Genomic DNA, 27,384 nt, shown 5'->3' on the forward strand with positions numbered 1-27,384 from the left:
GGCAAACCGCTGAAGCTTGTCGCTCGGGCGAGCGAGGAACCTTGGTCCTTGCGAGCCACCATCCCGGAAGTGGAATTTAGAGGAAGCAACTGTGAGGGTTGCTTGGGTATATTTGAGCTCTCGGGATTCTAGGTGAGGATTCACAGAACTTTTTGTAGTTTGGGTCGGCCCGGACGAACTCAGAGGTTTTCTCTTCATTTGAAGGAACTAGATTCTCTGCTGAGCCCGACGTGTTTGTGGTGGAGCAGAAGGGGTGCGGATGAATAAAAGTGCATCTGAGATAGTTGGTCTGCGCTTTTCCTCCGTGGCGGCTTTGGAAGTGAACGGCTGTTGTAGCGGCTTATCATGGCTCAGCGAGCAGTGTGGCTCATAAGCCACGAACCGGGAACCCCACTTTGTGGCACCGTCAGATTCTCCAGGTCTGAAGTCTGAATCGTCAGGGGTGATCACTCGGAGGGATGGATCCTGTAGCATAGTTTGTGATGCAGTGCATAGGGAATCACTTAACCTGTTTCATCAGTCGGGTGAACGTTTTAATAATGCTACTTCCTAGTGTTGTGAGAATGAAATGAGTTGACGCCTGACACATATTCAATATTATGTGTTTTCTAATACACTGTTACTTAGTATCACGGTATCTTAAAATTAACTCTACCTGCTTGGCAATGACTTGGGGATGATGAAAGGAAGGAAACTTACTGAGCACTATACGTTTTAAAATTTTTCCTTCATTAATAAAAATCAGTCAATGGCGCTGGATCCTTGCTGGGCAATGCCAGACTGCTATTTTCATCTTACCGCGTTTCTTTTTTCATTCTTAGAAAATTTCAGATAGCTTAACGTTCCTGATTGTTGAATAAAATTGAAAAAGTACAAAAATTAAATTGTATTCACTATTTCTTAGATAATGTAAGCTGATCTGGTTTCATTTTTAGAATTTGCCGCATTTGATCAAAATGGCTCAGTGAAGAGTACTGTACAATAATTCTTGGTAAAATGTGGGTGCGAGTAATTTGTTTCACCTTTTATTCTCAGTGCCTATGACAATTTGGTCTTGCCAACAAATTAATTCTTCCCTGAGGAAAGCTCTATAGTGAAGTAGTATAGCTCTGAATTGAGGTTGAGACAGATAAAGATGAGTGCAAATTTAAGTGAAAAGTGGTTGGCAATGTGAACATGAAAAATTCCCACTTTGCAACCTAAACAGTTTTTGTTAGGGCATCACAGTTGGAGTTTAGCATTTCCCCCCAGAGCACCTGACTTATATTTGTTATCATACCTGAAGTAAGGGGGTTAATAATATTCTTTAATATGGTTCATTAGCCTCATTGGTCTATAAAAAGTACTCCCCATTTTACTTATATAGTTAATTTTAAGTTTATTTTATTTATTTATCTTTAGAGGGGAAGGAGAGAGGGAGAGAAACATCAATGTGTGGTTGCCTCTAGTGCGTCCCCTGCTGGGAACTGGCCTGTAGGGGACTAGCCTGCAACCCAGGCATGTGCCCTGACTGGGTATCGAACCGCGATCCTCTGGTTTGCAGACCTGTGCTCAGTCCAGTGAGCTATACCAGCCAGAGCTAATTTTAAGTTTAAAAAGTAACATGGATAGTGGCCTCTACACTGGCAAGTGCAGGTCTTGGTCATTACTCTTTAGTACTCCATAGTTCACCCTCCACACGTTGACTTATTATCCTCTTCCCCATTGAGGTATCCCCGGTTACCTCCAGCTCTGCCATCAAAACTGGGCTGCAGTAGATATTCTCAAAAGGTCCATGGGGCATATCTATGCTGATTTTGACTAAATATTGCCAAATAATTGGCTCTTCATAATACTTTCTCCAGTCTACACTCTCATCATCAGCAGAGAGCAAAGGTTTCCCATATCTCCTTTCTTTCCTAATACTCAATTTTTGCCAGTATAGCATTTTATTTTCATTTCATTTTCTCTGTGTTGCAAAGACTGTTAGCCCTTGGGTTCCTGTTCTGTGAATTGCCTATAGATATTCTTTGTTCATTTTCTTTCTTTCAGATTCGCTGGGGAAGGGGCAATGTCAGTTAATGTGCAGGAGTTTACTGTGTATTCTTGACATTAGTCCCATGTTGTTTTTTTAGCTCTTACAAATACTTTATCATTGCCAGTTACCTGATGTTGCCTTTGATTAAACAGAAATCACTGAGTTTATTGCAAGCAAAGTAGTTAGTGCTGCATGAGATTTGTTGAAGTCTTTCCCTATGCTTGTCTCCCAAGGATATCTTCCTACGTTTTCCTAAGTTTATCACTGTACCTGTTACATTTAGTCCATCTTTGGATATGTTGTTAATACAGGAATCCCAGTTTGTTTTTCTCTATACTGTGGGCCAGTTTTCTAACATCGCCTTCCAAACAATACATACTTTTTTTTTCACTGATTTATGGAGCCATTGGTAGTTTATTGTGTTTCCCATATAAACATTGATCTGTCTCAGTTCTGTTGCGTTATTTGTTGTTGTACCAGTACCATACTGTATTTATATCTGTGGCTTTGTAACTTATCTCAAAAGAGGTCAGATTTTTCCTGCTTACAGAAATAAGCTCCTTAAAGAAGTCATGCTTGTTTTCAGAATTTTTTCCCACTGTGCTCAGAATATTTCAGAAGAAAAAGGTGTGTTTGGGTAGGCACTTCAGCATCTCTATGGAAGCAGCACGTTGGGTTCAAATAATTCATTTGTCGCTTACTAATTCTGTATCATTGAATGAACTAGTTAAGTTTTCCTATTTCAGTTTTCTTTCCTCTTGGGGCTGGGGGTAGGGCTAAACAGATATGTACTGGCATATTATCCACATATATCCCAAAGGATAATGGCCATCACTTAAGATTTAAAAAGGCAAACGATCTTTTCCCTATTTACTCCCCCTTCCTCTCCTCTCCACCACAAAAAAAAAAAAATCTTGGTCTAGATTCTATTTCAGAGGTTTGCTGCCCAGATAAATAGTATTGGGTTAAGTCTGGCTGAGGTTAGTATCATACCTCATAGTTGTAGGGCCATTTAAGGTGTGAGTCCTATTTTAGAAAAGGCCTTGAATAAATCTAAAATGACAGGTTGAGTTACCCAACAAAAATATTTATTGATCACATATTGAACCATTGTAAAAGGTCCCAGATTAACTTATGTTTATATTCAGTCATAAGAATCTTTCACATAAGAAGAAATTTAATTATCCTTTAGGTAACTGGAGGATAAGACACTGTACTAGAATTTAGTCCAAAGTCCTCAATGATTTTTATTCAGAGACTCAAAGAAAGAAATGGCATTTACCTGCTACTCCCTTACTAGAGTGCTGATTCTTTCCCCTTCTCAATCAAACAAATGCATCAGAATGTAAATGAGTGAGGTTTACTATATTTATCACTTTGAATACATTCTTATTTTCTTTTTAAAGAATAGTAAACATCAGTATTTTATTAGTAGAATTAGTGAAAAAATTATCTTTACCAGGTATATTCTTGATTCTTGATGAGAATTACTGGTATATTCTTTAGCCACCTCTTTATTTTACAAATAAGAAAAAAAGACTTGGAGAAGTTAGGTGATATACAGGGAAGTTAATAGCCAGTAGGTGACTTTGTACTGGACTATAGAATAGAGAGGTAAGGAATAGGGAAAGTTTTCTGAACTAAGAAAACCTGACCTAACATTTCTGTAAATGAACAAAAGCACCTTTTAATCTGATTTCCCACATGAAGGGGTGAATTAGTAGTAACTTACCATGCACCCTAAAACATGCAAATCATAAAAAAATTATTCAGATTGTATTCTTTTTTATGACCTCATACTATCTTCCAGGGCCAGAGGGGTAAACCATTATTACTGAAATGCTCATATATGTTTGTAGGGGTTGGCAAGAAAACTCAGGGTACCTGTTATTCATAATAGGTTGAGTAGAATAGAACATTCCTTTTACAATTGTATCATTTCAGCTAGTGAATTCAAAATTATAGAGGGTTAAATCAAACCACTTCTTTTGATCCTACTCTACTAAGATGGAATCTGAGGGAATAGTTCTTGAAGATGCCCAAAATGTGTATATAGTCCTTGCCTGCCAAGTGGGAATCTGAATGGCTGAGAGACTTAGGATTTTGAATTAGAACCATGTGCTCTACCTATTTTAAAAAATTAACTAAGTTGAATTATTTTTAGAAATAGATAAAACTTTATCATTTGAGATAATATACTAAGTATACAACAATTACTAGAGTCAGAACTTAACATGTAATAAAATATTTTTTAGGTTGTGGTTTTTGTGTGTGTGTAGGTATTATTATATATTTTGTTATTACTGTTTACCTCAGTTTTGAGGGGGTTTTTTTGTGGGGGGGATTCTTTCATGTTTATTTTTTTGGAAGAATCATTTGTAATGTTTTTGTTTCCATACTGTAGGCGGTATCCAACTGTTGAAAAACGAGCCAAAGTCTTCAATGGAGCAAGTTTTGTGCCTATTCCTGAAGATGGTCCCTTTCTTAAATCACTGCTCTTCGAACTTAGATTACTCGATGAAGATAAGGACTTCGTGGAGAGTCTTGATAACTGTTCTCACATCAATAAAACCTCCGTCTATGGACTTAAGGTGGGAGGTGAAGAACTCTGGCCAGTGGTTGCTTTTCTGAAGAATGGCATGATATATGCTTGTGTTCCACTAGTTGAACAGTCTTTATCCCCTCGTCCACCATTAATTAGCATTAGTGCAATTTCACAAGGCTTTGAATTTCTCTTTGGGATACAGGATTTTCTTTACTCAAGTCAAAAAAATGACACTGAGCTAAATACAAAATTGAGCCAACTGCCTGACTTGCTTCTGCAGGCATGCCCATTTGGAACTTTGCTAGATGCCAACTTACAGAATTCATTGGATAGCATGAATTTTGCTTCTGTGTCTCATCCACAAAAACAACCAGCCTGGAAAGCTGGAACATACAAAGGAAAACCACAAGTTTCTATTTCTATCACTGAAAAGGTGAACTCTATGCAATATGATAAAAAGGATATAGCAGATACATGGCAAGTAATTGGAGCTGTCACTTGCAAGGTGAGATTCTTCTCTGGTACTTGTTTTATCATCTGTGGAGAAAATAAAATTTGCTAACCTTAGTTTACATTTTTAAGTGACATTGTTGATTTTTATCATAAACAGCAATCATTAGATGTTAGATTCATGTCAAACTTAGTAAAGGTACCTTTTGCATTCCTACTAACTGTATTAGTTATATATTGCTCTGTAATGAATTGCCCAATGTCCCAACAAAGAACATTTATTATCCTTATACTTTCTGTGGGTCAGGATTTCAGGAACAGCTTGGCTGGAACTTATAGTGTAGAGTCTCCCATGAGATCACAGTCAAGGTATCAGCTGGAGCAATGTCACCTAAAGTTTTTGTGGGGGTCCAAGATAGACTTGCAAGGTGGCTCATTCACATGACCAGTTAATGGTAGGAGGACTTAGTTCCTTTACATGTGGCCTTCTCAACAAGCTGCTGGAGAAAGTCCTCACAGCTTAGTGACTAGTCTCCTGTAGATCAAATTATTAGATAAGAGACAGACACAGGGCACAGGTAGAAGCAATTTTTTATTACCAAGACTGAGGTTAGAGAGCATCACTTTCACCGTTTTCTATTTGTTAGCACAGGTCACTAAGTCCGGTCCACATTCGAGGGAGGGGGCTGGACTTATCTTTCAAAAAGAGTAAAAATCTGTGAAAATATTTTAAAACCACTATATCTATTTTCCATTTTCTCTGGCAGGGATGAAATTGACAAACCTTTGATTTAATATCTAAAACCCTTTAGAAGGGCTCTTGTTTTATTTAAACAAGTCAGTGAGTTAATATAGGGTTATCTGGTTAGAAAACAGGAAAAGACAAAAAAAACAATAAGTTAGCAATGATCAGTACCATGTTGAATAATGATCCAAAATAAAAACCTTCCAAGTACAGTTTTTAAAAGTACATATTAATATTCTCAGATATCTTTATTTTTCTGATACCTTTCTTTATTCTCTGCATTATGAATATAAACTTTTTCTATCTCACATTTAGTATTGAGTAGCTATGTACAACTTCTATAGATAAAAACAGATTTCAAGAACAGGGAAGTAGAACAGTCCTGACAGACAAATTGGGTCTTCCTTTTCCCTTTCAACCTAAATTGATCTAAAAGTTAGTATGTTAAACTCAGTTTCATCATGATCAAAAACACATAGTCGTTACTGAGGTCACTAGAAGTAGGTATCTTGAAGAGCTTCAAAATTGAGATGTCCTCGGATTGTTATTTGTAAGTCTTAAAACAGTTTAATCCTTTTTTTCTCATAAATTCTGTGAGATAAAAGTAGGAAAAACCATCAATTCTGTTTTTTTTTTATTTGTGACAATAAATAGGCGATATGTTATATATCATTTACTATTAATTAATATTGTTTAAATATCTCAGTTTGTTAATAAGCTGACCCTTAGTTTACTGTGTGTGGAGATTTTGGATTGAGTCCTGTTCCTTGTCTGATACAAATTATCATGATGGAAAACTTGCTTCTTTGAAAAACTTTATTCTAAAAATAAAAAGTACAAGGGTGTACCTTAACCCACACACTAAATGTTTCTTTAAACTTATATGTAAATAGTGTATCTGTTAGCCAAACATCTTTTAAGTATTTCAGGGACTTCCTATTTAAAGGAGTTTTATTGTGAAGCCTATTATAAATAGAAGTAATTATCTTCATTTTGTCTTAGTCATGGTAGTCAACCGAAAGCCAATGGACTGAAGTTCTAGTCCCCACTCCACCACTAACTCTCTGTGTGCCTTTGGAAAATTCATAATGTTTTAAAATCTTTCCTGATTTTAAAAATCAGATAAACTCCTAGGTCCCTTCTGTTTTCATAGTTCCTAGATGAGAGTCTATGTTTACATATGCTAGACTGATTTAAAGTGTAGCACCTAGATTTGTTCTGGAACAGACATCCTTATTCTATAGTAAATGACTGCTGATCTGGTCTTTTAAATGCCTAGGAAGTGGATAATTTGTTGGTGGTTTCCATAATGGCTACAATTTTCTGATCCCTGTAAGAATGTTAGAAGCTAATTTAATAAGTATAAATGGAATATTTTAAAATTTAATAGTATTTGCTATTAACATTTGCTTATTTTATTATCTTCACAAATATCTGTCTAAAATCATAACTTCTTGCTAGTTCACATGTAGAAAGTGAAGTAGCAGATGGTTTAGAAGTTGAAACACTAAAATATTTTAAAGTTTTATAGTAAGATTATTGGGCATCTTTATTTTCAAATGTGATTGATGTTATTGTAACTGTTACCAAAGACCTTTATAGGACACTAAGTATACATGGTACTGTTTATATGTTTGCCTGCTCCCTATATGCTTACATTTTATAGCACATATATTCTTGAATTCACACATATGTCAAGCAGTAGATAAAACAAAAAGGTGAAACATTTCGTATTAGAATGGTAAATGAAGGTAGGCTTCTAAGTTAGAAAACAATAACCCATTCAGCAAACATATTCTGAGTGTCTCTTATGCATAGCCATGTGCTAGACACTAAGAGGTACCAAGAAAAATAGAGGTCTGTGAAGCTGTCAAATTTGACCTTCCATGACCTTCCTAGAATACTGAATTCCCTTTCCCTTCCACCTTCCAAGTCTCTTGTGAGTATCTCTCATTGGCAAACTAATCCAGACCACACAGGAAAAAGATCCTGGGCTTGTCTCCATGGCAGGGGTAGGCTCTGGAGGTGACAATACAGAATGTAAGGACTGGCACAAAGCACCAAATAAGCTGAGATTACAAGGAGAAAAGAAGATTGTAGCTGGAGGGAATAGCACATGCAAAAGCATGGAGGTGAAATACTTTATAATTTATTCAGGAAAATTAAAGCATCCTATGTCTACAGCATTAGTTGCGGGATAGAAAAATGATTAAAGCAATGACAGGCTTTAAAAGTAATGCAAAACTGAGAGAATACTGAAAGGTTTTGAATGTGGTCGAAATATAATGAGAATTATCTTTTATATTAAGATAACTTGACACTGATTGAGGGTCGATTGATTAGAAGAAAATAAATCCAAATACTTTCAGAAGGACTATGACAAAAATTGTGAGGGCCTGTACCAACGTGTTTGCAACAGAAATGGAGAGAAGTCAGTGGATTTGAAATAGCTTTTTAAGGGTTGTAAATATAGGCAGAGGGCTCCAGGAAGGTTCTCCTGGTCTCTGGGTTAGATGTCTGAGAGCATGATCAAACTGTTAACAAGAACACAGAAAGCACAGAGAACAATACCTTGAGAGAAAAGTGAGTTACACTGTGGAAAATGACTCAGATAAAGTCAGGAAAACCTCACCCAGAAGACTTGTGCTTCTAAGATCTTGGTAATGTGTTTCCTTTTGTATTACAGTGTGATTTAGAAGGAATCATGCCAAATGTTACCATCAGCTTGAGTCTCCCCACCAATGGATCTCCACTTCAGGATATTCTAGTTCATCCTTGTGTGACTTCTCTTGACTCTGCCATTCTGACTTCTAGTAGCATTGATGCAATGGATGATTCCGCATTTAGTGGACCTTACAAATTTCCATTCAGTCCACCTTTAGAGTCATTCAACTTATGCTACTACACCTCCCAGGTAAACAACCTCAGAAAAGTTGAGACTTGGAAAGTCATACATTTGGTCCAAAGGAAAACTTTTTATGAGTTATTTACCAGAGAGTTATTGATGACGGTGAAGGTTCAGTTCTTTAACTAGGATGCCTCTTAATCTCCGGTGTCTGTAACAGCACTGAATGGCTTTCAAAATCATGGAATTTTTTTAATGTTCTCTAATAAGGAATTCATGCTCATAAGAAAGAACTTGATATGATTTAGTCATTGTTTGAACTGTGAGCATTTAAAGATATCTCTGTTATCCTAGGCAACTGTGGTTACAAATTATAATATTACTAATAGCTCTTTATTGCTTATTGAATAACTGCTATATGTTAGACATTGTCATAGGCACTTCACATGTATTTTCTCTAGTACTTTTAAGACCCCTGAGAAATAGGTATTATTTGCCCCATTTTACAGATGAGGAGAGTCTCAGAGAAGTTAAATGACTTGTATAAGGTCACATAACTGATAAGTTGCAGAGCCTACATTTGAAACCCACATCTTTTCTACTATACCATTTGTCTCTTGTAATTGTGAATCTGTAGTTTGGAAAAACATGCTCATGCTAGCTGAAGTAAGAGAGTTTATTTTGAGTATATAGGAGGCAATTTCATTGTCATTCAGGGATGAAAAGTAGAAGACCCAGGCTATACTGGAACTAGAGTCAGAAAATTAAAATTAAAATCACTCTGTACTCAAGGTCTACACCGCCTGTCTCATCCCTGCTTCTCAGTCTCCTTTTCCAACTGGCTTTCTCTGCTTGCAGCTGTCCTCCAGCTCTAGGATATATACTATAGAATAGGTGCTTCCTGTTTTTCACTTCATATGTACCAGAAATAGTGATTGGCTCATTTACCCTACAGATTGTCTCCCTTTCAATCAATTACTGATAACCAATTAAGTCAGCTGCTGCTGAGCTGATGGGTAGGGGGTAATCACAATTTTTAAATAGGGCAGCAGGAACCTTGGACAGGGTGTTACTGCATGTCCTGTATTGCAGGTCATAGAGAATCTGGAGGAGGGAAAGAGGGGAACCTAGACTAACAAGAGTAGCAAAAAAAATGTCAGAATGTACTACACACCTTTGTAAGCACCTTTCTCATCTCTGAAAATAGAAAGAAATGGAAGAATCTGTGCACTTACAACAAATGTAACTCCATCATCTATTATCCAAATGACTTGGAGTAACCCAGTAGTCATTAAAGACATATCTGTATATAATGAGCATATTACTGCAAGACTTTTCATAAATCACCATTGATATTTTAGACTTATTAACCTTAGTATTATATAAAAGTTTATGTTTATTTCCAGGTTCCTGTCCCACCTATTTTGGGCTTTTATCAAATGAAAGAGGAAGGAGTACAACTAAAAATAACGGCTAATTTAAAACTTCATGAAAGTGTGAAAAACAGTTTTGAATTCTGTGAAGCTCATATACCCTTTTACAATAGGTAGGAATAAAATAACATGATGCCATAATTTCTTCCTTCCTTAGTACATTTTCACTGCCCCACAATAAATTATCCATGTTTGTTTTTCTACCTTATTTTTAAGATTTTTTATGTCATTCAAATGAATTCTGATTCTGAACCAAAACATAGTAAAAATAATCTGTTTACCTTTACACGTGTCTTTATTTTTGGTTAAACCTGCCAGTAAATATTAACTTACACCAGTGTAGCTTTCTCAGAGATTATTTCACTCCTGGCTTTATTTCTAACAATTTCTATGTACTCTGCATACAAGTCAGGTCAAGCTCAACTATCAGCTATCTGTAATCATAATATTACAGTTGACCCTTGAGCAATTGAGGGTTGGACCACTGACCCCTGCACAGTGGAAAACTCCATGTGTAACTTTTGAGCCTTCAGAAATTTAACTACAGTTTCCCCTCCACACCTATAGATCCCAACCATGGATTTGAAAGGTTGACCCTTAAACAACGTGGATTTGAACTGTGTAGGAAACCTGTGCTGTTCGAGGGTGAACTGCTTCCTCATAATTCTACTCTTAAACTTGTTCTACGGCATAGTTCTTTTCAAAGGGTATCGAATGTATAATAAAGTCATAGTTTTAATGTTGCGTCAATCCATATGACTATTCTGTATGATTTTTATAGTTGTCTTTAGAATTAATAATAAAATGTATCATCACCAAAAATGTCTTCAGAATTAATAATGAAATATATGTCATCACCAAAAATGTTTATTGTGTTTCTGGTGTTTTTTTGAGATATAATAATTATTTGTCCTACTCTCCCCTGCAACCTTGTATGTAGAAATGCTTTTATCTTTTCTTATATTAACAGTAGCAAGATTTGACTTAAATTTCTTAAAATTATTGTATCTGTGATCATTTTTTTTATTGTGTCCTTTTTTAAAGAGGTCCAATCACACATGTGGAATACAAAGTTAGTTTTGGCCAGCTAGAAGTATTTCGAGAGAAAAGCTTATTGATCTGGATTATTGGTGAGCTGGGTTTTATTTATTGATTATTTTTCATTCATTAGCTGTAGAATCTACTTAACTTAGGATTTGTGTATTTTTGTTTTTAGGACAGAAATTCCCAAAATCAATGGAAATTAGTCTTTCTGGAACTGTAACTTTTGGAGCCAAGAACCATGAGAAGCAGCCATTTGACCACATTTGCATTGGGAATACAGCATATTTAAAGGTAAATAATTTTTTGTGATTCAGTATATTAGAAACCTTTCCTTCGTTTCTAAATTGCATATAGCTAATTGATTTTTAATGTTTGCTAGCCACTGTTTTTTAAATTCTGGGTGTGTACTTTTTTGTCTGTGCTATTTTTTTATTTTTGCAAGATTCTTTTTGTTTAGTATTAGTCATTTTCTATTTCAGTTTATACTGTAAAACTTTTAAGGTGAAACAGGTAAGTATGGCCTACACATCTCAACTCAGTCTAGTTCTGCCTAGCTGTAATTACCATATTTGAGATTTGTATACCAAAAATGTAAGATGTAGTCCTTTTCCTCTAGGGATTTTTTTCAGTGGTCCATGTCAATAATTGATCAGTGCTAATTGTTTTTGGTGTTTCAAGGAAAGAATGAGCACCTCTGACCAAAGTGGTCAAGGAAAGCATTACAGTAGAGATAGAATTTAAACAAAACTCTGAGACCCAGCTAAGCATAAATATGAAACCATGAAGATTGACTAACATTTCTATAGGTTAAAGAGGTAACTTAATCATGAGAATGAAGGATAACAAAGCAAGTAGGAACCAGTATCAAGAACAATAGTAACACATATGGCTGGATAAGATTTAGATCTGGATTATAGAGGATTTGAATCTGACTTCTATTCCTTTGTTAGAAAATAGAATTTTTTGGAGAGGGGAATGTTCTTTCAGAAAGTGATACTTTATGAAGATTAATCTAGAATGTATGTGAGGAAGGCAAAAGAAATAGTAACTATAAATAAACTATTTTTTTAGCTCTAATAGTATTCTGGTTGAAAAGTAACAAAGTAATCATGCTGAGCTCCTGTGGTATCACAGAAAGAGAAAGAAAGAGACTGCTGTAGGAGTTGTAATAAAGGTAAAGCCTTGATCACTAATTGAATATAGAGACAAGAAATAGTTTTAAATCAAAGATGATGTTATTTAAAACAGGGGTCCCCATCCCCCTAGGCCGTGGACCAGTACCACCCTCCACCGCCAGTCTGTGGGAAAACTGGTCTCTGGTGCCAAAAACGTTGGGGGCCTCTGGTTTAAATATGTCGCTTAAACCAGATGAAGCTCCAAGAGAGCAGAGACCATGTGAGTCTCATTCATTTGTTGTTTTACTACCAATATCTAGACCAGTACCTGCCACATAAATATTTGATGAGTGGATCAATATAGGACTTAGAAGATAATACGGATATGGAGAAAGTTGAGAGGAGTGCATTTCATGTCATGTATGTTGCTGTTGGCAGCAACATATCCCAGTGTAAGTATCTAGTAGGTAGCTAACAACTTGGAACTTGATTCTCAAAAGTGAGCTCAACTATATACAGGACTTAGGAGTTATCTGTAGATAAGAAATACCATAGTTGAGACAGTAGAAATAAGATCAAGAAAAAGATAAAAGAAGGAGGAAGATTTAGAAGAACCAATGAAGGCACTTGAAGAGGTGATCAAAAAGGTAGCAGAAAAACCTACACAGAGTGGTATCAAAGAAGAGATTGAAATCTATACATGAGAGCTTTAGGGGAAATGGTGAAGTCAGAAGTACACTTGTGATACTTATTTCTTCTGTCTTGGTTTCAACTATGTCCACCAGCTATGTTTCAAGGATCATTTTAAAAATTCCTGCTTCCAGATATCTTTCAGAAAAAAATGTGGGGTATCACTAAACTGTATGTTTTTCAAAGGTAGGGATTATGACTTTTCTATTCATTTCCATCACCTAACCACTTACAGTTTCATCAAAAGTATGTACTACGTATCTGTGTTCACTAAATAGATTTATATAATATCTAGTTTTTTGGAAGTCAGTCTTGTAACTTTAAGCATCCAGAATTATATTAAACAAGCAAAAAAACCTTTACTATTGAGATAATTTGAGAAAAATGTCAAAGATCTAAAAATTACATTCTATGAAAGTGATCAGTTGGTTTGGTAATTGAAAGGAGAAAGTTAAGAAATAGGAGAAATTTGCAGAGAAGGGAGATGAGAGGAAAAGAGCATAGTAAAAGATACCAGGATATTGCAAAATCAGGCAGTTTCAGCAGCAAAGATGAAGAGAAGCACAGCAAAAGGAGACTGGAGCCGTGTAAATTACAGAACGTTCCTAGTTCCTGTGACTGTCATTGTGACGCAGGCACGCAGCACTGCTTTCAGAGATGGTACTAATGGCCCTTTTTATTATAGTGCAAAATAATAATTGGCATTTATACTGATGATACCACACTATCAATCAGACCTAGGAATTAAGGATTACATTTTAGAAAGCTTTTGTAAGTGAGAGAAAGGGTGATTTCTAAGCTTAGTTATATAAAAATTAAATTTCAGCTTTCTAGACCATTAAGTACAGCATCTCATTTCCTCTAAACACCAGAATAAACTGGTGTTTCTCTTTTAGTAATTGCATTTTTATGTTTTGCTAGAACATGTATATGTTTTTGCCTGTAGAAGAATTATGATCTAAATATACCACATAGCCTTAGAGATAGAAAAGAATATACAGAGCATCAGCTTTTGTAATCAGTCAGGTCTGAGTTCAAATGCCAGCTCTTAGCTTCAGTTCCCTCGTTTGTACAGTAGGGATACTTTGCAGGATTAGAGTTCATGTTAGCGAAGTGGTACATGTGAAGTACTTCATAATGCCAGCCTTACAAAGAAATGGCCGTAATGAGAAGGGGAAATGGTGTATGTATATTTGTACATATGCACACACCCAATATTCAGGTTTAATATTCTGTGACTTTAATTTTGTGAACTTTGTAAAGTAAATTCCTAAAATTGTGCCAAAGGAAAAAGTGTGACCATTATTTTTTACCAAAGAATCACCTTAATTTTTGGTACATTTCTCCTTTTCCAGCTTCGTTTTAGGATCTTAGATTACACACTTACTGGATGTTATGCAGATCAGCATTCTGTTCAAGTTTTTGCATCAGGAAAACCAAAAATAAGTACATGTAAGTTGTATAGATTCATACTGACTTGAGGGAATTAAAATGGTGTTATGCACTTATTACCTAAGGTAAAATCAAAATGTAACAGAAAAAGATGAGGGAGCAATCCCAGTTTATAAGAATTGGTCTGATTCTGTTCCGTGTAACATTTGCTATACTTTACCATTGCCCCCTGTCTTCTGTTTATAATTGTCTGGGTCGGCAAGGATTGACCGAGTTGGGCGTTAGTATAAAGTTAGATTTATTTTATTTTGTTAATATACACTGTTATTTAGGGGTTGCTCACAGGGGCTTTGGTGTTGAACAGACAAGAGGTTTAAGTCTAGCTTAGACAGTTTGTTATCTGTGTGATTTTAGGCAAGTAAGTAAACTGCTCAAAGTTTTAGTTGCCTCATCTGTAAAATGTAAATAATAGTATTATTTACCTTGTGACTCATGAGATTTTAATAAAATTATATTGGCCAGGCACTTAGCATGATGGTTGGGTGTAGTATGCATTCAATAAATGCTACATATGATTATTTAAAATTTTAACTTGCTAGCAAATGTTGTAGTCAATGAGCATTATTTAGTACCATCTCTCTTTCACAAACAGAAGGCAATAGAAAGAAGGTTTTCTGCCTTTGGTGGATTTGTTGGTTGTAACAAAATATGTATACAGTCTATATGAAAATTTAGGGAGACAAAAAGTAATTATAAATGAATTAAAAATTATTTAATGCAAAACAAATACACATATGTGATATAGAACAGAAATGTAGCTAGAATAAGGTAGAATAAGCTAAATATGAGCAGAAATGGTTTGCCTCATATATTCAGGAAAATAAAACTACTGTATTTAGATAAGTTTTTTAAGCTAAGAATTAGGGTCCTTAAAATAGGAAAGATAGGACAGGATTTCTTACTCAAAATTTTCAAAAGAATTGTAGAATTCAGAACTACAGTATTCTAAGCAATTACTTGTAAAGGGCAATAATAAATTTTATGTAATTCTATGTCATATTCTTTACCTCCCTAAAGTTTTTCCTGTTTTCTCCTATACCATTTTTCGGCAGTATTTTAAAGAGATGCATATATGTGGAACAGTCTTCATAATGCAAGTTGTATGTATGTAGGTGGAGGCATAAATAATAATGTCAGTTTGGACAAACTAACATTGTCTAAATTCAAACACCAATGTTGTAGATTATATCCATGAGTTACTGAGTGCAAAATGTTAATTTAAATAATAATGGCTAGCATTATTGTTTACTGTATGCCAGGCACAGTTCTAAATATTTTATGTGTTAACTCATGAATCTTTATAACATCCTGTTAAGTGTTATCTCCATTTTACAGATGCGAATGCTGACAGAACAGAGAGATTAGGGTCACATAGTCAGTCAGTGGCAGAACTGGCAGCCAAGCCCAAGTAGTCTGTCTCCAAGCCTGGCTGTTTAAACAGTATGCTGTGTTGACTCTCAATGTTGTTGAGTTCCCAAACTGGAAAAAAAAAGATAAAGTAATATATCCTAGCTATCCTACCTGTATTCTTTAATTATGAAGTAGAAAAATAAAAAAAGGCAGAATTGAATATTTAGTGATATGATAATATCACTAGGTTATGATAATAAAAATTTACAAGGCAGATGGAGGTGGTGGGTGAAAATGGAGACAACTGAACTTGAACAACAAGAAAAAAAGAATTTACCGTATTTTTCAGACCATAAGACACACCTACATTTTAGAGGAGGAAAATAGGGAAAAAAATTTGAAGCAAAAAATGTGGTAAAATATTTAATAACATAAATAACATGATCTTTCACCAATGTAAATATAAACAGAACTCAACAGCAGCAATAACAACCATTCTTCCTCCCAAATTGGGGGTGGGGGGCAGTGCATCTTATAGTCCAAAATATACAGTACATATATCTAGTTCGAATTAGCATTATCTTAATTTTGTATATCAGAAAACTTTAGTTCAAAGGTGTTGTCATTTGTCCAAAGCTACAAAGCTATTAAAGCAAAAGGCTTAAATTTGATCAAAACTATAAGAAACCATTGAAGCAGTCTTTTAAAAACATTATTAGAAGGTTGTATATTTATATCTCTGAAACATTGACTGAGTAGAGAATAATTACAAGATCAGAATCAGGAACTTGTTAAATAGGTTACAAAAAGGAGTATTTGTTCTCAAAGTAATGGTCCATAAGAAACAGAAGTTAGGGGAAATGTGAGGGGGGAAATTAGCAGATTTGGCATAAGTGAGGCATATTGGCATAAATTTGTTATAAATAAGCTTAAAAGTAGATTATGTAAATATTTTAATGAACTCATGTTTTTAAAGTGGTGAAAGCTGTAAGTATGCCTTTATAAAATCAAATGAATATTTCAAAGTTGCCTTCCTTGAAATAATTATGCTCCACAATTTTACAGTATCAGTCTCTTACTAAATTTTGTTAATATAATATAGTCTTATCATTTCTTTCTTTTATTTTTCAGACCGGAAACTAATTTCTTCTGACTATTACATATGGAATTCTAAAGCTCCTGCTCCAGTAACATATGGATCATTATTACTATAATTATTTCATGTCTAAATGGGATTTATGCAATAGTAACATAGCCTACATTAAATCATAATCTTTCATTTTAATGTGTATACATATAACCTGTGAGAAATCATTGAGTGCTTTAATCATTAAAAAATGCTCTTGTTTGATGTTTTTAGTCTGACATAGTTTGAAAAGATTTTTTTAAAGATTAATGTCTCCAATTTCGTTACTCTTTGATTTTACTCAAAAATAATTCAGAGCATAAACCACCAGTGATTCATTGCAGGCTTATTTTAGACTAGTCCTGGGTCAGCCTGCTACATGGTCCTTCCTGCACCTGTGGCAGCCATGGCTAATCAATCACAGTCTCCTCTGTCCACTGAGATTTCTGGATACAGGCTCAGGCTCCTCTTCAGTGCAGAGCTACAGGCAGCCACTCCTGATGAATTGTAGATGACGTGCAAGATAAAAAAAATTATTTGCTCTTCCAAACCTGAGTACTAAGCTCCTACTACATTGTGTTGTTACAAAATACCAGAGACCATATAGAAACAACTGTAAATCTCTTTAAAAAACAGCCAATGAAAACAAAGGAAAATTGTGCAAGCAGTTAACTGTTCTTAATCAGAACTATCCAATTGACTTACAAAGAATCTGCATAATTCTACTGAAGGTGTTTATTCTTACTCTCTCATTAGCATTCTTCTGTGTTCCTCAGAATCTAGTCATACTCTTTATTCTCTACCTGTCTTGACAGTTATATGACTCATTCTGTATCCAAAACAGTTCATTGTCAAGTTGGACTTTAAGTGACCATTCAGGAAAAGATGAAACCTCAAGATTCTCAAAACTTAATTCATGTCAAGTTTCGTTTTACAGAATTAGAAGTGTTATGAAAAAATATACATTATAAATTTGTATTTAATTAAATTATATCTTGGTTTCTATTTTTTAATGAGTTTCCCAAGGAAAAGCATAGAAAAAGCTGCTAAGTCCTTGAAAGAGTTTGAAGGAATATTGCATATAAATTTAGGATTTGAAATATGATTTTTAAATTAAAGTCAGTCCTCATTATAAACTCTCATTTTCTGCAAGGCATTATCATGGCATAATGTTCTCCATTCAAAATTATCCCAAGTAACAAAGGAAAGAGAATAACTGTTTGACCAGGATTTTTAACTTGTTGTTCTAGCTTAATCGTAGATAATCAGTAGTAAAAAGCTTTCTTTTGAAAGAATAAGAAAAATATTTCTCCTAAGTTATTTGATCTCTCTTAAATTCAAGGAAAGCTTAACATTTAACTTACGTTAATATTAATGGAGCCATTTGGACATCTTGATTGTATAAACGTTTAGCAAAGTACACTAAAATAGGCAAGAGGCATTTATCTAGTTAGTAGACAAAAGATTCGGTATAATAATCCCCTAGGGAAAACTTTCTTTATAAGCAATTGGAAAAACCAGTGAATCTTTGATTTGACCTTTCGAGAAACCTGAGGAAAATCTGGGGAGTCCTGGAAAGCGTGTGGGCCGTGGGCGAGCTGATGCCATCTGTCGCCATCCCACCCTAACGTTACATCACAGAACGAAACCAACTCATGTTTTCATCCTGTTAAGATCAGCTGGACACATTGTGATGCTTTTGATTTTGTCTAGAAACCTGTCACTTCAGGATCATTTCTGAAGACAAAGTCCGTTTCCCATTTGGTAGGTGACCTGTTTAATGTTTTCCCTGTGTCTGGGAACTCCTTAGTGTAATTAGCGACCTTTGAACTCCACAACTAATCCTGAGCTATTTTGTATTCCTTACTCATCTTTAAGGCTGGACCTTTCTTTTCTTGAGAGTCTGCTGCCACAATTAAAGAAGAAACAGCTGCATTTCAAAGGGATTCCGATTCCAGAAGCTTAATCGTGATTGACATGCTCTTATTCTAAGCTATAAGACACTCTAAGAGTCCTTTCTTGGGTTAAAACTTCAATCATTTTCTAAAAAATTATCTCACTATGGATTTTATTCATTTTCTTTGATAACTATTCTTTGCATTTTTAACTTGAAAGATGCTTTGTGTGTGCAGTGAATATGAGCACCTACTTGCCCAGATTTGGATGGTATCACACCTACTCTAGATGCAAAATGGCTAAATTCTCTTTTAGTGCAAAAATATGATTATGAAATATAATGTCTATCACATAAATAATTATGCTTCAGTAGACCCAAAAGGTACAGAAAGTGTTACATTTCTGAAAAGAGTGCTCCAGAAAAGATGGTTCATGATTTTGATAAAACCCTTCTTTTCTAAACAATGTTTTTAAAACTTTTTTTAAGGCCAGCAATACCCTTACAGGGGTGGGCATTTTTTTTAAATTTTTTTAAATAATTAATTTAAATATCAGGTTTGAAGTAAATAATAGCCTTGTCAAAAGTTGTTTAAAAAACTATTTGTTTAAAAAGTTTTCTTAATTAAACAGTCTGATAAAATTTTTTTCACACCAACTTAATATTTGAGTTAAATTATTGTGAGTTTATATACTGTATGAAAGCACAATTTTATACATAAGAACAACAACTAATATTTATATTATAGTATTTCAAACCACTTTTAGAGACTTGCACAGACTCCTGCTCCGCCCCTGGGAGGTGAGTGGGTGGGGCTGTCATCCAGAGCCTGGGCTGGACCGCTTCCACAGCAGAACGGTTGTTTCTAAGACAAAGGTCAGAAAAGGGATGTTAATAAACAGCCCTCAGGTTTAAGGGACTTTTTTAGGATTACATCTTAAATTCCAACAAATCAGATTTAGGAGTTACTGAAAGTGAAATTGATCCATCCCTCATCCAAACTTTGCAATACTTTCCTGTTCTGACATCATTTAGATAGTTAGCTGTATTATCAGATTAGAAACCATTGTACCACACTGCTGAAAGGAAAAGGAGGCAAAAAGCTAAACATAGGATGAATTCTGAACCTTTTAACCTGGCTGAAGTACGTTGGTCCCTGTTATGCAAATATCTTCAATCCTCTGCTAAGTTCAGGGGAAATAATTTTCTTGAATGACAGGTTTATTCAGCAAGGATTCAGTTGGTGATTAATCCCCCTTTGATCTAGGGTATTTCACTTAACTACCAGTTACCTCGTTCTGACAAAGTGCAGCTGAGATTAGGGAGATCACTAGAATACTACCAGGGTGTGCATTTATTCTCTCTAACCTTCTAAAGCAAGGGCCAAGAATGCAATTTATTTTCAGTATTTGGAGATGTAAAGTCCTGTCTGCTAAGTTAGAAAGTCAATTGAATACCAAATGAAGTTTATTTCTTGCGTAATAAAACAAACATTTCTTTTGCTTTGCCTAAGAATGACTTTAGAAAACAAGCTTTGAAGAAAGAAGAAACAAAGACTACATTTTAGGTATATTTTCTGGTTTTGTTTCATGTACTGGAGTATATACTTATCAGCCCTGAGGTAACCCAAAAATCAAAGCAGTGGCTACAATTTAGGTTGAGAAAAATGCTTCTGTTTTATTAAATGGCATGATTTCTTTCCACTCTCTTCCCATTAAAAAACGCCTTGCTATGTGGTGAATCCAGCTGGGGCAAACATGTAATACACAATTACTGTTCTTAAGACTTCTGGTTTCAAAGCTTTATTTGTTAACTTTATTCTTTCTTGAGAAAAACAACTTATTTTCCCAACTTAAGGATACCCGCTTTCTTTTATGTTAATTGTTATTCATAATGAAGACTTTTGTTCATTAAAGGTAAATGATGCCGTTACAGAAATACTTCTAAGAATTATCAAAATAGCCACTTTCCACAGTACTGTTTACCATTCTTCTACCTTCTTTTCATTTAAGAAAAGAAGGTATCTCTTCCATAACTTTAAAACTTTGAAATATTCTGTGGAATTTTGCACACTATTTTAAGAATAAAATTTTAAGATGTATTTTTGCTAGGACTTCTCAAAAAATTCATGTTTAAAAACTTACCAATGTCATTATTTGTCTTACAAGATAGCAAATCTGGGAATCTATTCCTCACATATTTCAAGACCCTTAAAAAAGAAACAATGATTTTTAACAAAATTTGTTTTAAATATTAAATTATTATTAGTGATTTTATTATACACAAAGCATTTTTAAATACTTTATAATTGTTCATTATTCTAGTAGCAGTTTGCAATACAAGGTATGTATTTAAATAATTTTCTTACACATTTTTTTGCCTCAGGGTATTTATGGCCCAATTTCTAAATTGAAACAATGACTCAAAGAAGTAGGTTTCTAACTTACCTTGGTATCAGCCTCTGGAGTTTCATTTTAGTAACCAAACTGTTTCCAAATATCTTTTGATAGTAAGTTACTTAATCACAGAAATTGAGGATCAAAATATAAGATGAAAGGCAAGATCCCCTGGTTATGTTGCTAAGATACTAGTATTTTTAATAATTTACTATGCAGTAAATATTTAGCTAATAAAATGTTGCAATGTATTTTGAAATATGCCATTAGAGAAACTATATAAAATATGTATAAGAAGCTATATAAAATATGTACATAGTGCATAGTGTGTGTGACTTGGTGAGTTTTCTTATGAAATATTTCAGTATCAGAGGAAGAACATTTAAAGTCAAATATTTAAATATCTCCCCTCCAAACACAATGTTGGTTAGCAGTAATGAAACGATTCATTAAAATAAAAATTGCCGAAGAACTCATGAAATTACTCTTACAAAATATTGAAAACTCTTATGAACTGAAGGCTTTCCCATTAGCTTCTAATTTTTTTCATCAGCCATTTTATGGTTATAATACTGTTCATATATAGTTTACTGCCTTACCAGCAGGTTACTCTGAAGTCTGTGTTGATTTCTCCAAGGCCCTGGCCAATCTGCATGTTGGCAATGCGGTGAAGGTGGTGGTAACGTGTGATGATGCACAGCATTTGCAGACTGACGTGCCCTGGGATGGAAACCACCTGCTGAATTGTTTTTCCAATAGGATGTGAAAATTTGTATATTTTAATAATCTATTAAATATTTAAAGTCAATGTGTATGTTTCCTTTAAATGTATTTTTAAGTGGTAGTTTTGTTTTAAAATGGCTTAGATAACACTTTGAATAACAAAAATGAAAAAAGTTATCACCCCTTAAAATTTTTACTTTTTCTTTCAAGGGACTAGAGTGCCCTCTGCAGGTTATAAAGAGATCATTTATGGCTATATTTACTTTGAAACCCTGTGATTTTTCCCTTTTAGAAGCATAACCTGCATAAATGTGATCTATTTTATTTAAATTATTAACTGTTCATTTTCCAGTGACGGAGAGAAGAATTTCTTTTCCTGGCCTGTTTTACAGTTTTTGTAGTTGTGTTTAGTCTGAAGATGTAATACCACCATTGAATTTTCCAAATCACTTAGCTAGGGCTCTTTGAACATCGGAACTGTACACAGTGGAACTGTACAAGGTCCCTCACAGAAAAGAGGTTGGGAAAATTTACCTATTTTCAAATGTGCGAAGGATGTGGAAGATAACTTGATTACTCCCCATTACATTTTTAGGATATTAATACATTTAAAATAAGCCTTACTTTTGCAATATGCATGTAAAATTTTTAAATTACAGCTTCTATTTTTTTATTTCACTGATGAGTAATGATTATGTTCAAGCTAAAAGACAAAAGCCTCTTAGAATTTCTTTATTTAAACAGAATGCTCTGGCATTATTGTTGCATAGGTCTACTGACTAAAAAAGGAGTATTTCTGTTTGACAAAGGGCAAAGGTTTCACATCTGAGTCACTCATTTCTGTACCCATCTTTCCCAATGGGTATGATAGATTTGTTTCTCAAGGATATAGGAGTTCATTATATAGATAAAATTACAGAACTTGAGCACTGGTAGCACTTCTGATTCACTCAAATCTGTCAGGGGAACTATGTATGATGAGGACAAGAGGAATGATTGGATCAAACTAATGGAAATAGGTCTTTTTGTAAGCAACATGGTGATCCGGATCATCAACCCTGAAAAGTAAATTAGAACAAGCAAATTGCTGTTGAAAAATTCTTTCAGCACTCTGCTGTTGCCACTCAGTCACAGCTCAGCCAGAGGCAAGGAAAAAATGCACTCAGTTTTGTATCAACAAAGGAAACATTATTAAAGTGAATGTTTACATTGTGTTTGTTGAAGTGTTCAAAGAATATTTGTTGCATCTTCAACCTGCTGTTCTCCCTACTATTATAGTGCATGTGTGATAATAAGACATTTGTACGTTTTAGAAAATAAATGACATTTAACTTGTTTGTGAACTACCTTCTAAATATTTAAGTATCAAACTTTATACTTTCCCTTTTAAAGATTTCTGTCACAGGGAATGTGTCCCCTTACAAAAAAAAACTCATTTGCTTGAATATGACTTGCAGTTATTTTCACACTTGATCTTATCTGAAATGTTGAGACTCAATCCAATTATTTACAAGTGCTTTATGTAACTTTCCTTGCAGAAACTGCAATGCATAAGAAGTAATAAGCAAAAAAATTAAACAAAAAAAAACAATTGTGAAATTACTGATGTGTGTAATTGGATATATAATATGTTCATTAGAGAAATAGCTTGGTAATTGAGAGATCTTTTATGAGCAATTATCTTGAGCTACTTTGTAAAAACTGAATTAAGAATAGACAACAATTGAAAGCACATGCCAATCTGACATTTAAAAATTAACAAGCACTAGTGAAACGGGGAAAGTTAATTAAAAATTCAGAATTTAAGCTTACACCTAAAAATGAACAATTTAAATCACCTATATTTTAGAATTAAGTATAGAGTTAAACAGGGATTAAAGTACCATATTTTACTTGATCTCTTAGCAGGTGTTTATTGAATACAGTTCAGTGTTCTGTAATTTCTTATGGATTAATTTTGAAGAACTATTTTATAAGATTCACCAACACTAAAGTTGTCAGTCTTCCATGTTTCAGCGTAAAAATCTTGAGTATTACAGCAAAGATTATTAGCTCATGCTGTATATAGGCTCTTGAAAACCTTTTCGCCAGTTACTTTTTTACCCTTTCTGTAATATATTTACAGAGTGTCATATTAAAATCTAGAAGGAATTTATAAAAATTATTTAAAAGTTACAAATTATTATATATCAGTTTATATTTAAACATTTTATTTAACATTTTTAAGGAACTTCAATTTTTGTACATAACCTAAAAAAATATTTTTGAATCTAAAATAAAGCAAATGGCAAGCCACTAAATCTCCTTTTGCCAGGGGAGTAACCAGAAGTGATTAGTGATGCGTATGGCTTATAACTGAGAGTACCAAGAGAACTTTTAACTAATGTAAATATCAGTGGCTTCACGCCCATAATATGTATTTCCCTTACACATAGTAAAATAGCACAGGCCATTTCATTTCATTTTAAAGGCCTAGACACAACTAAACACAAGGTATGACTTGGGATTTAAAACTGCTGAATAATCTAGTTGGATGAGAAACCTTAATTTGGTTAACAAAAACTCATAAGCAATGTTAAACTTGTATAGTGCTCCTGTTGTATGCCACTCCAGAACTAGACAGAGACAACAACGGCAGCACCAATGGTACCTGATTTTCAGTGGTTTAACTTCTGAAGCTGTGGCTGGTGTCACTCAGGGGACTGAGTGCCAGCCTGCACACCAGAGGGTCACCGGTTCGATTCCCAGTCAGGGCATATGCCTGGATTGCAGGCCAGGTCCCTGGTGGGGGACATACAAGAGGCAACCACACGCTGATGTTTCTCTCCCTCTCTTTCTCCCTCCCTTCTCTGAAAGTAACTAAATGAAATCTTTAAAAAATCCAGAATGTGTTAGCATTGTGATATTGGAGACTTACTGTAGACATTGTTAATTAGAAATCATCCAAATGCGTGATGAAGGAAAGGACATCCTAGGGGCAACATCCTATCTCTACATCTGTCTGCCGAGCAGAATCCCAGACACCTGGATATTTATATGGTAAGAATAAGCATGCAAGAGCATATTTTTTTCTCCCAAATGTTTGAGATTTGAGTATTTAAATATATACAAATTCCTAAGGAATGTAACTACCATATTTAATTTCCAGCCCGACATACACAGAAACGTGAAGGGACTCCTACATACTAGATGTGCTCTTCACCATTGCCCACCCTTTGCTGCTGGTTTTGAACGCATGTTCACATACAGTAGTGTGAGATTGCCCTCTGATAACGGTGAAGAAAATATGTATAAATAGGATTAGGAGGAAACTGTAAGAAGTGAACTGTTAGATAAGTGAACAGTTTTATACACATATGTGTATGTATAAAACAAGAAAAATTGCAAATGTGTGTGTGTGTGTTTACAAATCTTTCCTCCACTTCTCACGCCAATATTTTGAACTTAATTGAAGGCAACATTCACCTTTGCCTAGTATTCTCAGTGCCACCAGAAACAAAAAGAAGTTCAGTCTTGATTCGGGTCAAGTAGCGAAATGTTAAATAGGTAATAAAGTAGGTTGTTTTCCCACCCAAAATAAATCGATGATGTTTGAGTAGTGGTTTCGCACATGTGTAGAAAAAGTCCATTCTGCAAACAGTGGTTGAATCTGCATGCCGCACAGGTGGTTTCTGCCCTGCGACTGCCATCCCCGGCACTATTCAGACCGTGGGGCGCTGCGGCGCCGCTCCGCAGACGCGCTGCGCAGGGCTCTGGCCCCACCTGTTAGACTAGCACCCGCGGAGGCCTGCCGTTGCTCCCCGTCACAGGTCACATTCTTTGCAGTTATGCTTCGGTGAACCTTAAAGCATTTGCACTCCCATCGCAGAAATTCCCTTCCGGCACTGCTTCATACCCTGTAAGGCCACAGCTTTTCAGTGATTCCTGCATTCGGATGAAATAAAGTTGCCACTATCCAAAAAATGTGATTTTGAATATTTTCATTAACCATAAAGGCAGAGTGGTATAGAGAAAACATGCAGTCTTTGAAGTCACACAGGCCTGATTTCGAGTCCCAGCTCTGCCATTTACAAGCCCAGATAAATCAGATACCTGCTGTGGTCTTCACTTTCTTCCTGGCTTCATAGGGTTATTGCGAGCAGTGAATGGTGATAGTAAGTTCTAAGTGCAAAGGTATTCAATCAATATTCATTCTCTTCTAATATCAAAGTTAAAAGATGGCCTTTTCATGCAACTGTTAATGGCTAGCATTAGTTATTCCTTTAAATTATCAAAATTGCTGAATTATCCTTTTGACCTTAATTTTGAATATTCAGCTGTATATTCACCGTATTGCATAAATGCCTACTCTGTTGTTTGAATGGGTCCGTGGACTTAAAACAGCCATAAAATGAAGTGGGCGTGAGTGTTCTATAAAAGTTGCTAAAGTGTAATAATTCATCATTATACATGGATAGACATTTACTCAAAATTCACATGAGATTTGAAAAAAATAGTCATATTCTGACAAAAGTAGGATTGAACAAAACTGAAATTCATCCGAACATAGAACAAATGCAGTAATGACCCACAAACTATTAATAGAACTCAACTTCTGGAAGCCTTTATATTGTCCAAGGTGTGACCTGTGCCATTCATAACTAATTGCTATAAGTGAACCACAAAATAAACAAGATTAAACCTGAGTCTGATGTCTGGTGAGGAAATGAATACATTCAGAATATTCTGACACAGACACTTAGGTAGTATACTGTGTTAGGCTCTGGGGAAAAAAAATGTAAAGCTTAAACCCTTGCTTTCCCAAAATTTACAATCTGAAAGATACTAGAAATGTTTTAAGTCCCAGCTGTGTACCACTGGATTTTCTTGAAAATTTTTCCTAACTATAATACAAAAATATTGATTTAACTGACCACATATTGGGTTGGCCAAAAGATTCGTTTTTTGGGTTTTTTCCCCCACCATAACATGGCTCTAGTAGCGCTTAGTTGTCTTAAACTTCATTCAAAACAATTTTGTTAGATTGTATTGTGGCAGCTGTCATATCAGCATGCATTTAAAAAGACATCAAAATCGATGAATTTTTGTGTGGCCATTTTAGTATTGAAGATGGAAGGAAATATGCAACATTTTTGGCATATTATGCTTTATTATTTCAAGAAAGGTAAAAACACAACTGAAATGCAAAAGAAAAGATTTGTTTGTGTAGTGTACAGAGAAAGCTCTGTGACTGATCAAATGTGTCAAAAGTGTTTTGCAAGGTTTTGTGCTGGAGATTTCTCGCCGGGTGATGCTCACAGGTAGACCAGTTGAAGTTGATAGCAATCAAATGGAGACATTAAAAACAATCAACATTATACCATGCAGTAGATAGCTGACTTGCTCAAAATATCCAAATCAATAAAGTTATTGGTGGAAATGACAAATGTGTCTTTTGGACTTTGGGTCAAGATGGAGGCATGAGTAAACATCTCGCTTCCCTGTACAATCACAGCAAAAATTACAACTAGATTACAAAATAAGTATCACTCAGAACCATCAGAAAATTGAGCTGTGTGG

The 27,384-nt window shown here is 34.8% G+C and overlaps 1 protein-coding gene across 6 annotated transcripts; it reads left to right on the top strand.

Moving 5' to 3' along the window:
* AP5M1 (adaptor related protein complex 5 subunit mu 1) lies at window positions 1-23,380 on the top strand. Of its 6 annotated transcripts, none has more exons than XM_037139665.2 (11): window positions 1-419; window positions 4,422-5,067; window positions 8,444-8,671; window positions 10,009-10,148; window positions 11,080-11,165; window positions 11,252-11,370; window positions 14,240-14,336; window positions 16,818-16,873; window positions 18,526-18,576; window positions 20,220-20,273; window positions 21,740-23,380. In XM_037139665.2, the coding sequence occupies exons 1-10, from the start codon at window positions 346-348 to the stop codon at window positions 20,271-20,273; spliced, it is 1,551 nt and encodes a 516-aa protein (XP_036995560.2). In that variant the 5' UTR covers window positions 1-345; the 3' UTR covers window positions 21,740-23,380. The 6 variants fall into 6 exon arrangements, 5 of the variants coding, with proteins under 5 accessions (XP_036995560.2, XP_053529195.1, XP_036995565.2 ...); XM_053673220.1 differs by having other exon boundaries at window positions 1-132; window positions 205-419; window positions 20,220-23,380; XM_037139670.2 differs by having other exon boundaries at window positions 18,691-23,380.
* The last annotated feature ends 4,004 nt before the right edge of the window (window positions 23,381-27,384 follow it).

This window comes from Artibeus jamaicensis, unplaced genomic scaffold, assembly GCF_021234435.1.
Source record: "Artibeus jamaicensis isolate MK-2021 breed Jamaican fruit bat unplaced genomic scaffold, CSHL_Jam_final contig_851, whole genome shotgun sequence".
NCBI lineage: Eukaryota > Metazoa > Chordata > Mammalia > Chiroptera > Phyllostomidae > Artibeus > Artibeus jamaicensis.